The sequence below is a fragment of the Danio rerio genome, chromosome 11 (assembly GCF_052040795.2).
Source record: "Danio rerio strain M-AB ecotype USA chromosome 11, GRCz13ab, whole genome shotgun sequence".
Taxonomy (NCBI): domain Eukaryota; kingdom Metazoa; phylum Chordata; class Actinopteri; order Cypriniformes; family Danionidae; genus Danio; species Danio rerio.
In genome coordinates this window covers 1,085,001-1,096,638 of record NC_141031.1, presented here as the reverse complement: position 1 = coordinate 1,096,638, position 11,638 = coordinate 1,085,001, and the positions used below count along the sequence as shown (strand labels likewise).

Below are 11,638 nucleotides of genomic sequence, written 5' to 3'. Positions count from 1 at the left end.
GAGACAGTCGGCTAAGAAGATTATAAGAGCAGTTTTCAATTTATCTGCCTCCCCCAGACTCTACTTATTGACTGACTGTTTCCTTATCGCTGTTTAGCAGAATCCACTGAATGACTGGCATCGTCATCCCAATCTGACGCTGTGTGTTTTTTTAAATACAGAGTAAAGCAGTTCGGGCCTTTTTCAACTCTTCAAAAAACTCATCTGCATTGTTTCAGCTCAGCTCTGATCTCTGAATGGCTGTAAATATTCAGGTCAGGGATGTTTCGTGTGGACAAAAGTAACAGTGCTGTTCATTTTTATGCACACCTTTAATATTGTGCTTGATTTAATTAGAAGCATGTATGCCAGTATCCGCACCGCAAAAGCTTGCTTGTTTGTAAATATCTACAAATTCTAGGCAAGCAAAACGTATTGTCATGTTTTAAAGAATAATGTGACAAAATTAAGTGAATTAAGCTAAAACAAGCAAAATAATCTGTGAATGAGGGAAGAAAAATAATCTTGTTTTTTGTTTTGACATAAGATTGTTTTGCTGACCCCAATGGGAGATCGTTTTTCTTGTTTTAATGATAAACTCATTCAATTTTGACTCATTATTTTTTAAAAGCAACACAATATTTTGTGCTTATCTAGAAAATGCTTCTTGATTAAAAAAATGTATAGATATTTGCACTTGAAACAAGACTAAAAATCAAAGTAAGAAAAGCATTTCTGCAGTGAAGTATCAGTGTTTTATGCAATAAAAGGAAAGCAATGTTTTTATCTCTATTATTTATTCCTTAAAAGTGGTTTATATTGCATTTATTTTTAAAATGGGTAGATTTGAGACCCCGGACCACAAAATCAGACTCAAGTCACATGAGTATACCAAGATAATAGGCAAAATAATACATTTTTCAATGCTAAAAGATCAAGATTGTGTACCATGAAGACATTCGATAACTTTCTATTGTAATTAAATCAAAACTTATTTTTTATTATTGATGTGAATTGCAAATATCTCCATATAAACTGTTTAAATGTGATTTTTTTTAAGTATTTAGATTTGTTTTGAACCCTCAGATTCTATATTTTCATATCTCTGTCCAATCCTAACAAATCATACATCAATGTAAAGCCTATTTATTTGGATAAATCTCATTTCAAATTAAATTAACATTTATGACTGCTTATATGGTCTAATTTTAAAACTGAATGTGCAAATATATTATTTAAGAAATCTACAAAACGTGTTCATATCTAGAAAATCTATTTGCTTAGCATTTCTTTGCATGTTAGTTTGCATTTACAACTGCATGCAAGTGATGCCTTTCTTATTTTTTTCTTCTCTAGACCAAATATCATAAACATTTTCTTCATTAAACATTTGTCAAAATAAAATGAGTTTTTAATTTAAACAAGCAAAGTAATCTGCCAATTTGGAAAATGAAATAATCTTATGTCAAAGGAAAAACAGGATCATTTCCTTTATTGTCAGATTATTTTGCTTATTTTAATCCAAAACTCACTTCATTTTGACTCATTATTTCTGAAAACAACCAATAATTTTTGCTTGTCTAGAAAAAGCTTCTTGATTTGGGAGTTTTTAGATATTTTGACTAGAAACAAAACAAAAAAATCCAAGTAAGAAAAGCTGTGTAAGATCAGTATTTTTATGCAATAAAATGAAAGCAATGGTTTTATCTTTGATATTCATTTTTAAGATTTGTTTTTTACTATTTTATTTTTTTAAACAGGTAGATTTGTGACCCTGGGCCACAAAATCAGACTCATCTGCATGAGTATAGCCAAAAAAAATTGTCAAAATAATAAAAACTAAATAAGCCAAGACATCAAGACCATGAAGACATTTTGTATCTGTCTACTGTAAATATATCAAAACTTATTTTTTTTTATTGATGTGCATAGCAAAGATCTTCGTTTAGATTATTTACAATGTAATTTTAAGAGTATTAAGATTTTTTTAACCTTCAGATTCTAGATTTTCAGTCAAATCTCTGTCTAGTCCTAACACACCATACATCAGTGTAAAACCTATTTATTTGGATAAATCTTATTTAAAATGCAATTAACATTTTTGACTGCTTATATGGTCTAATTTTAGTCTTGAATGTGTAAATATATTATTTAAGAAATCTACTAAATGTGTTCATATCTAGAAAATCTATTTGCTTTGCATTTCTTTGCATGTTGGTTTGCATTTACAACTGCATGGAAAAAGATACTTTTCCTACTTTGAGTTTTTGTCTTGTTTCTAGACCAAATATCATTAAACATTTGTCAAATAAAGTGAGTTTTTAATTAAAGCAAGCAACATAATCTGCCAATGTGGAAAGTGAAATAAAGGATATGTCAAAAGGCAAAAAAACAACATCATATCTTTTACCCTATTGTCAGATTATTTTGCTTATTTTAATCAAAAAGTCACTTCAATTTAACTCCTTATTTCTGAAAACAACCAATATTGTCTAGAAAAAGCTTCTTAATTTAGGAATGTTTAGATATTTGGACTAAAAACAAGACCAAAAAAATCATTCAAGCTTTTTTTTCTCACTGTATTAGCGCAATACGCATTTCCAGGCAGAGCTCAGTAACATTACTGCAATTAAAATGAGTAAATCATTAGTAGAAAGCAATGCCAGTGTGCATTACTGATCTCTCTCACACACAGACCATGCAGCGCAAGTTGAAGTAAAAGAAGAAGAAGAAAGAAAAAAGCCTGCATGTATAGAAAGCATATAAAGCGCTTGGAGAGGAGAAGGTGTCAGTGTGTGGGATCTCAGTGGTGGAGATGCTGAGTTCGGGGAGGGTCGACTTTGAGCTGACATTGAGAGTGACGGTCTGTGCTTCATGTAAGATCACTGGACGCGGATTCTAGACGCAGGAGCTGCTCGTGTCTGTTTCCCCGTCTGTCCTTCAGCACCACCGCACTTTTGGACAGCACCAGGCGCCCGGACCCGCTCACCTTTACCCTCTGGATAACTCTTATTCCTCTTCTTCTAACTATTATTATCTTCATTTGACTTCATGGAAACATTTTGCACTGCTTTGGACGAGTGAAATTGCAAGCGCTCGAATTGGAGAGGAACCAGCGGATACGCGCCGCCACAAACCAAACTGGCTGGAAACCTGTTCTGGCGTAAGTACCTACAACACGTCTGACTGATTTATAGCGTGCTTTTTTTGCATAAAAAACACATGCATTTAGAAAGATGCTTGCATAAAGTAATTTGAGAAATGATAGATTGACTTTTAGGCGTATTATGAAACGCGTTGGTCGAGCGCGCATGTCACATATTTTCTTCGAATGCACTGTGCGTAATTGGAAATATTTTAGCTTCTTGCGTTCATTTCGGGATTGTAATCGAAAAAGGTTGATTTGTTGTATTAAAACATTTCGCAGATGCAAATGGGCAGATTTGCGCGACTTTTTGTGCGCGCTTTCAGCGCGGGCGCATTGACATCCGCGCGCACAGCTTTGGACGCGCCGCGCGCTTGGAGCTCCGTTCATTTTAAATGGATGTAATCCACATAATAATCGACACAATAATCTGTTTTTGCATTTATTGCAACTGTTTAAGACAACTAAAGTAAGATCTATAATTTGCATTCCGTTTTAAACTCAAAATTCACGCTTAAAATAATTAGAAATTATTAAGAAATGCAAACATGACTATTTTGCAATAGATCGCACGGTTAAAGTTTTAGAAAACAAACAAAAAAGCGCAATCATTTCAGACATTTAAAATAAATATATATGAACAACTGAGTTTTGTAGGTTTTTTAAAAAATAAATGAATAAATAAATGCGTGCGCGCACCAATCGCAGGTGCGCAATTTGTATTTTAACTCGCGTCTTATTTTATTTTTGTATACTGTTCGTGCAGAAACAGTTATAACCAATGCACATATCTAAACCAGCCCTCCCTCTCCTTCATTTCCAGGTCACTGTCAAGCATCATCGGCGTTTTTTGGTTCTAGTCGTGGGTTTAACGAACCGCGAAGCTGCTGTCTACGTGGACCGGTGCTGAACTCTCCCGTCCGACCGCCAGGACCAAACCCCGAGACATGGCCACGAACGGCACCAAAGCCTCCGATGGACACGTTTTAACAGAAGTGAACGAAGCGCCCACCGCCAACGACAAACCAAAAACTCTGGTGGTCAAAGTTCAGAAGAAGAAGGAACTTCCCGACAGGGAAACATGGCAGGGAAAATTTGACTTTCTTCTGTCTTGTGTTGGCTACGCCATTGGACTCGGCAATGTCTGGAGATTTCCTTATCTATGCGGGAAAAACGGAGGAGGTAAATGTATTTTCCAGCTTCGAAAGAAAAGGAGTAAAATCATTGGAAGCGCAGAGACGGATTATATTTCAATGTGTCTGATTGTGTTGCTCTTCTGTCTGTATAGGGGCCTTCTTGATTCCTTACTTTTTGACCCTTATATTTGCTGGGGTCCCGTTGTTTTTTCTGGAAACGGCCCTCGGCCAGTACACGTCCATTGGTGGGCTTGGAGTGTGGAAACTTGCTCCTATGTTTAAAGGTAACCAACATATGGAGCATCAATAACCTCAGATCAATGATTGCACTCATTACGCACGCACGCTATTTTCTGTGAACGCGCGAGAATATTCCTCCGCGAGTGTCGAGATCATAACAAATATTAACGCTGTGTTAACGAGCACAAGATGATATGAAATAACAATTTAATGATGTGACAGAAATATGACGATTCATAAAAAGATGACACCGGAAGTCTCGCGCATTCAAATTATAAATAGCGCGCTGAACACAGCCTGCACTGAAGCTTGTAAATGTCACTCATGCCAAACACACATGCACACACACACACAAACACACACACAAAATGCGATGAACTGTGCAGTGATTGTAGCGCACATATCTCCGTAGGTGTTGGCCTGGCTGCAGCAGTCCTGTCGTTCTGGCTTAACATTTACTACATTGTCATCATTGCATGGGCGATTTACTATCTGTATAACTCATTCACCACAGTAAGTACACGCTTCACACTTGAGCTACACTGTGCAAAAAATGCTGGCTTCCTCACAATGTTGTCCAGACACAAATTGATTAAGCTAACTTAATAGTTCTTACAAATTTAAGTGGATTAAGCATAAAAACATTTAAGTTGTCCTGCAAAAACACCCAAGAATTGTGTTGATCCAGCTCATTTTAAAAAACAAGTTTGAACAAACATCTGAAACCCCCTGAACTGCACATTCAGATGCTCTCTAACATGTTTTCAGGATCTCCCCTGGAAATCTTGCGACAACCCTTGGAATACGGACAAATGCTTCTCCAACTACAGCATGGCGAACATCGGGAACATGACCAGCGCCGTGGTGGAGTTCTGGGAGTAAGAGCCGATTTCTGTGAAAAACTCTGCAGTTTGGTATTCCAGCGACACGCACACACTCCTCTTTTGTGCCGGGCTGTGTAAAAGAGCCACTGTTGTCGCTCAGAAATGCCGCTATTGTCCCATTTTTTCTGGCAAACATGCCCGGCTGAATGTTTTGCATCTACAATTAGCCCGGCTCTATTGCAGAGCATTTATGTGCTGGCGGATATTAATTAATTCTGCATGCTCTAATGCTGTTTATTCTGCTCCTCTTGTCTAGACGTAACATGCATCAGCTGACGGACGGCCTGGAGAAGCCGGGAGAGATCAGACTGCCGTTAGCTATAACACTGGCCATCGCCTGGGTCCTGGTCTATTTTTGCATCTGGAAGGGCGTAGGATGGACTGGAAAGGTATGGAAGTGCTTGTGCCAAAGCAGTTTCAGATTAAGGCCTACAGTCGAGGCTTCAAATGGAAATGAAAATCACCCTGCCCAAATAAAAATTCTAATCAGTAATAAACAAATAAGCACTTGCTTTTAATGCATTAAGTAGACACTGCTTTATTATTCATACTGCATTTTTTTTTGATAATGTAAATATCTAAAAATGCATTCAGATTAAATCAAGATCAAAAAGTCAAAATGATTTAGTAAAAATAAATGTGTCGTTCTCAGAAAAAGGAAAAAAAATCCTCAAAATTTAGCAAAATGAGCCTGTTTTTTTACTTGACACACTGGCTAATTATTATTAATATTTATTTAATTATTACTTTTTAATTTTGTTTAATTTCTGTTCATGAATAAGGTACAAATGTCCCCAATTTTCAGATTTAGGCCTGCAGTCGTGGACTGGGGATGAGCATCAAGGCTTCTGCACCAAACACCACTCCCAAAGGACAACAATAAACACTTGCTTTTAATACATTAAATAAACATATACATACAAAATAAATAAACAAACAAATAAACAAATAAACAAACAAATAAATAAATAAATAAATGATTGTCTTAGAGGTTTAGTCTTGTTTCTATCCTTTATCCTTCAGTCAAGATGCATTTTATAGACAAGTAAAGAAATCTTCCAAATAAACCTCTTTTTAGATTGTTTTGTTTGTTTAAAGAAGAAATTCACTTGATTTTGACTCATTATTTCTGAAAACAAGACTGTATTTTTTACTTGTCTAGAAAATGCTTCTTGATTTAGGAATTGTGAGGTATAAGGACTAGAAACAAGACAGAAACCTTTTTTAAAATAATTTTTATTCATTTTTATCAGCAATAAACACTTAAGCTCTTGCTTTTAATGCAGTAAATAAACACTGCAAATTAAGTGCTTTTCTTAATTATTTAGCCTTTTTTGTAGTGTAAATGTCTAAAAATGCATTCAAATTAAATCAAGATGCATTTTGTAGTTATAAAGTCAAAATAATTAAGCAAAAATATGTGTCTTGTTTTCAGAAAAGGACAAAAAAAACAGTCAAAAAATGCCAGTGGTGTATGCAAAATAAGATTTTTTTTAGATTATTTCAATTACCACAATGCCAGATTAATTATTATTATTATTATTATTATTATTATTATTATTATTATTTAATTTTGACTTTTCTTATGAAAAGAAAAGTCCTACGAATGTCCTTTTGCAAATGCTATTTTGGGATTTAGGCGTACAGTTGAGGATTGGGGATGAGCATCAAGGCTTCTGCACACAACACCACTCCCAAAGGACAACTCTAATCATCAATAAACACTTGAGCAGTTGCTTTTAATACATTAAATGAACATATAAATGCAAAAATAAATAATTTAATAAAAATATTTTCTTACTTAGAGGTTTAGTCTTGTTTCTAGTCTTTATCCTTCAATCAAAATGCATTTTATACACAAATAAAAAAAAATCTTTTTTTTTTTAAAAGAAAACTGAGTCAATATTTTTATAATAAGCAAAATTGTCATCCAAATAAACTTATTTTTAGATTATTTTGCTTGTTTTGAGGTGAAACTCACTTAATTTTGATCATTATTTCTGAAAAAAGACTATATTTTTTGCTGGTCTATAAAATGCTTTTTGGTTTAAGAATTTTTAGATATTTGGACTAGAAACGAGACAAAAAAAATTATTTAACATTTTTTATGAACAATAAAACAACAGTTTTCTAGAGTAAATGCATTCAGATTAAATCAAGATGAATATTACAGTAAAACATTCAAAATAATTTGGTAAAAACATGTCTCATGTTTTCAGAAAAGAAAAAAAAAACAGTCAAAATTAAGCAAGATTTTCATTAAAATAAGATAAATAACCTGCCAGTGGGTAAAGCGATTTTAGATTATTTCACCTACCAAATTTGTTACAAATTTTGATGTGTTTTTTTTCTGAAAACAAAACAATATATATACATTTTTATAATTTATTTTTGATAATTAGACTACAAACACAATAAAAATCAAAGGAAGAAAAGTTTTTTTTGCAAGGAAGATTGGTCACTTCTGAGTTTTCTGAGAAACCCGAGCTCACAAAAGCTTTAAATTAGAGAAAAAAATGAAAATTGATAAGGATTTCTTAATGGTTTTTATTTGTTTTATTTCAACTAAATGTTAGTTTTGTGATTTTTTTTTCAATGAATGATTAAAAAGTTAAACAATGCGGATTTATTTCCACCAACAATATTACTCATATTTATCAAGAGGGGCAAATGATTTTCTATATGAACAAATATATATTTATATATCCCCAACAGTCCAAACACATGATGTGACTAACTAAATTGGCTGTAGTGTAAGAATTGGTGTGTGTGTGTGTAAGAGTGACTATGTATGGGTGTTTTCCAGTACTGGGTTGCAGCTGTAAGGGCATCTGCTATGTAAAACATATGCTGGAATGGTTGGCAGTTCATTCCGCTGTGGCAACCCCTGATATATAAGGGAGTAAGCTAAAGGAAAATAAATGAATAAATAACTGCATAAATACACGCTATGAAAATATATGGTTCGCTGGATTTATTTGAAGGAAAGTGGTTGCGAACAATTTATATGGGCTGAATTTAACGAATTAAATTTGGTAGCGTTCTACTTCGTTGGTTTGTTTGTTTAAAGTCAGCTCATATGAAATTATTGCAACTACTTACCTTAAAAAACATTTAGTAAATCCAATGAATCATTTTTTTCAGTGTATTATTACACATAAGAAAAAAGTCAGTATTAAATATATTAGCTATGAATATATTAGCATAGAAACGACACATTTTTTTTAAATTGTCCCCCGAGTCAAGCAAGACCAGAACCGATGAGACTGAAGAGAATAATGGAAACTCGTCACGCTTCGATGAGCTTCCATTTCTTGAGATAAAATCACTATCTCATGATATCAAAGCAAACCTGTGAGTGTGTGTGTGTGTGTGTGTGTTTGAGTAAGTGTGTGTGTGTTTCTCAAGGCTGTTAATGTTTGTTTCAGGTGGTTTATTTCTCCGCCACGTACCCCTATTTCATGCTGTTTATCCTGTTCATCCGTGGAGTGACGCTGCCGGGGGCCAAAGAGGGCATTTTATTCTACGTGACGCCTGAGTTCAGCAAACTGAAGGAATCAGAGGTATAGCGCTGTGTAATTAGCATACAGTAATGAACGTGTGTGTTTGCAGCAAGCTTATTTTAGTAAACTAAGACTAAGACTATATATGAAACTACTGAACCGTTTACTTAAATAACCTTTCCAAGCCTTTCTGAGTTTCTTTCATCTAATAAACACAAAAGAAGATATTTTGCAGAAAGCTGAAAAACCGGTAACCATTGACTTACATAATAGGAAAAACAAATGAAACTCAAAGGTTACCAGGTTTTTTCCAAATATTTTTGTGTTCAGCAAAAGAAATAACATCTAACAGATGTGGAACATGTGAGAAAATAATGACTGAATTTAACAGATAATAGTATGAAAATAAAAACTAGTTTAAATATGCAAAACAATAATAACATGTCTAATAATAAATCTCTGAATGCTCCATATTTACACAGAAATTAAATGGACAGTTCACCCAGAAATTAAAATGTACTGTCTATTTACTCTCTCTCAAATGTTTCTGACTTTCTTTCATCTAATAAATACAAAATAAGTTATCTTGAAGAAAGCTGAAAACTGGTAACCATTGACTTCCATAATAGGAAAAACAAATGAAAGTCAATGGTTACTGGTGTTCTTCAAAAATATTTTTGTGTTTACCATAGAAAGAAAACCAATAAGTAATGACATGAAATTATGACAGAATTTTCCATCATTTTAACAGAAAAAGTAAAAATAATATAAATTATAAAAAATAAAAAAACTCATTTAAAAAATGCAAAACAATAATAACATGTTTATTAAATGCTTAATACTAAAATGAAAGGGGCAGTTCACCCAGAAATGAAAATTTACTGTCTATTTACTCTCTTTTTCAAGTAGTTCCAAACCTTTAGGAGTTTCTTTCTTTTAATAAACTCCAAAAAATGTATATATATTTTGAAGAATGCTGAAAGCTGGTACCCATTGACTTCCATAGTAGGATAAACAAATGGAAGTCAATGGTTACAGGTTTTCTTTAAAATAGTTTGTGTGTTCAACGGAGGAACGAAAATCAAGTTTCTTTCTTCTAATAAACTCGAAAGAGGATAATTTGAAGAATGCTGAAAACCGGTAACCATTGACTTCCATAGTAGGAAAAACAAATGGAAGTAAGTGGTTACCGTTTTGCTTCATAGTATTTGTTGTGTTCAACAGAAGAAAGAGCATCAAGTTTCACTGTAAAAAAATACAGGAATCAGCACAATTTCTTTATGTTGTCTCAACACAAATCGAATAAATTAACTTAATTGTTTCTACAAACTTAAGCTGATTGAACATAAAACAACTAAGTTATCCAACAAAAACCCTCAAGAATTGTGTTGATTCAGCTCAATATAAATAAGTAGTTTAAACAAGCAGCAACAAATATTTTGAGTAGTCTTTCTTCTAGTAAACTCAAAAGAAGATATTGTGAAGAAAGCTGAAAAAACAGTAACCATTGACTTCTATTTGTTTTTTTAACTATGAAAGTCAATGGTTACCAGTTTTTAAGCTTTTAATTTTATTCAATATATATATTTTTTGTGTGTTTAAAAAAAGAAAGAAAATCAAACAATAATGACATGATATGATGACAGAATTTTCCATCCTTTTTGCAGAAAATGTAAAAATAGCATCAAAACAAAACCAGAAAATAATGAAAAACAAATGCAAAACAATAACTACATGTTTATTAAATGCTCCAAATTTAAACAAAATTAAAGGGACAGTTCACTCAAAAATGAAATTTACAATTTATTTACTCTCTATCAAGTGTTTCTAAACATTTCAGAGTTTCCTTCCAATAAACACAAAAGAAGATGTTTTAAGTAAAGTTGAAAACCGGTAACCATTGACTTCCATAGTAGGAAAAACAAACAGAAGTCAATGGTTACCAGTTTTCTTTGAAATATTTTTTGTTCAACAGTAGAAAATAAAACAATAATGGCATAATATGATGACAGAATTTTCTATCCTCTTAACAGAAAATGTAAAAATAGCATCAAAACAAAACCAAAAACTAAATTAAAAACTGCAAAACAATAATGGCATGTTTATTTATCAAATGCTCCAGATACACACTGAAATGTAAAGGGGCAGTTCACCCAGAAATGAAAATTTACTGTCTATTTACTCTCTATCAAGTGTTTCCAAACCTTTATGAGTTTCTTTTTTCTAATAAACACAAAAGAAACACAAACAAAGATATTTTGAAGAAAGCTAAAAGCTGGTAACCATTGACTTCCATAGTAGGAAAAACTAATGGAAGTCAATGGTTACCGGTTTTTTGCAGAATATTGTTTGTGGTTAACAGAAGAAAGAACATGAAACATTTTTGCAATATGTGAGAAAATGATGATCAAATTTAACAGAAAATGGTATCAAAATAAAAATTTAAATTTAAATATGCAAAACAATAATAACCTGTTTATTAATAACTATCTGAATGCTCCCTATTTACACATGCATGAAAAGGACAGTTCACCCAGAAATGAAAATTTACTGTCTATTTAGTCTCTGTCAAGTGTTTCCAAATTTTTACGAGTTTCTTTTTTTCTAATAAACACAACAGAAACACAAACGAAGATACTTTGAAGAAAGCTGAAAGCTGGTAACCATAGACTTCCATAATAGGAAAAACAAACGGAAGTCAGTGGTTACAGGTTTTCTTTAAAATATTTTTTTTTTTGTTCAACAGAAGAA

At 32.9% G+C, this 11,638-nt stretch overlaps 1 protein-coding gene across 1 annotated transcript in view; it reads left to right on the top strand.

Annotated features, from left to right (window-relative positions):
* The first annotated feature begins 2,916 nt into the window (after nucleotides 1-2,916).
* The window catches only part of slc6a1b (solute carrier family 6 member 1b), a 25,020-nt gene continuing 16,298 nt past the window's right edge, over nucleotides 2,917-11,638 (top strand). The window contains exons 1-7 of the mRNA NM_001007362.1: nucleotides 2,917-3,142; nucleotides 3,948-4,306; nucleotides 4,413-4,544; nucleotides 4,913-5,013; nucleotides 5,269-5,378; nucleotides 5,641-5,773; nucleotides 8,813-8,947. Of these exons, the coding sequence (NP_001007363.1) occupies nucleotides 4,072-4,306; nucleotides 4,413-4,544; nucleotides 4,913-5,013; nucleotides 5,269-5,378; nucleotides 5,641-5,773; nucleotides 8,813-8,947 (846 nt within the window). The 5' untranslated portion in view covers nucleotides 2,917-3,142; nucleotides 3,948-4,071. The remainder of the gene's footprint in view (nucleotides 3,143-3,947; nucleotides 4,307-4,412; nucleotides 4,545-4,912; nucleotides 5,014-5,268; nucleotides 5,379-5,640; nucleotides 5,774-8,812; nucleotides 8,948-11,638) is intronic.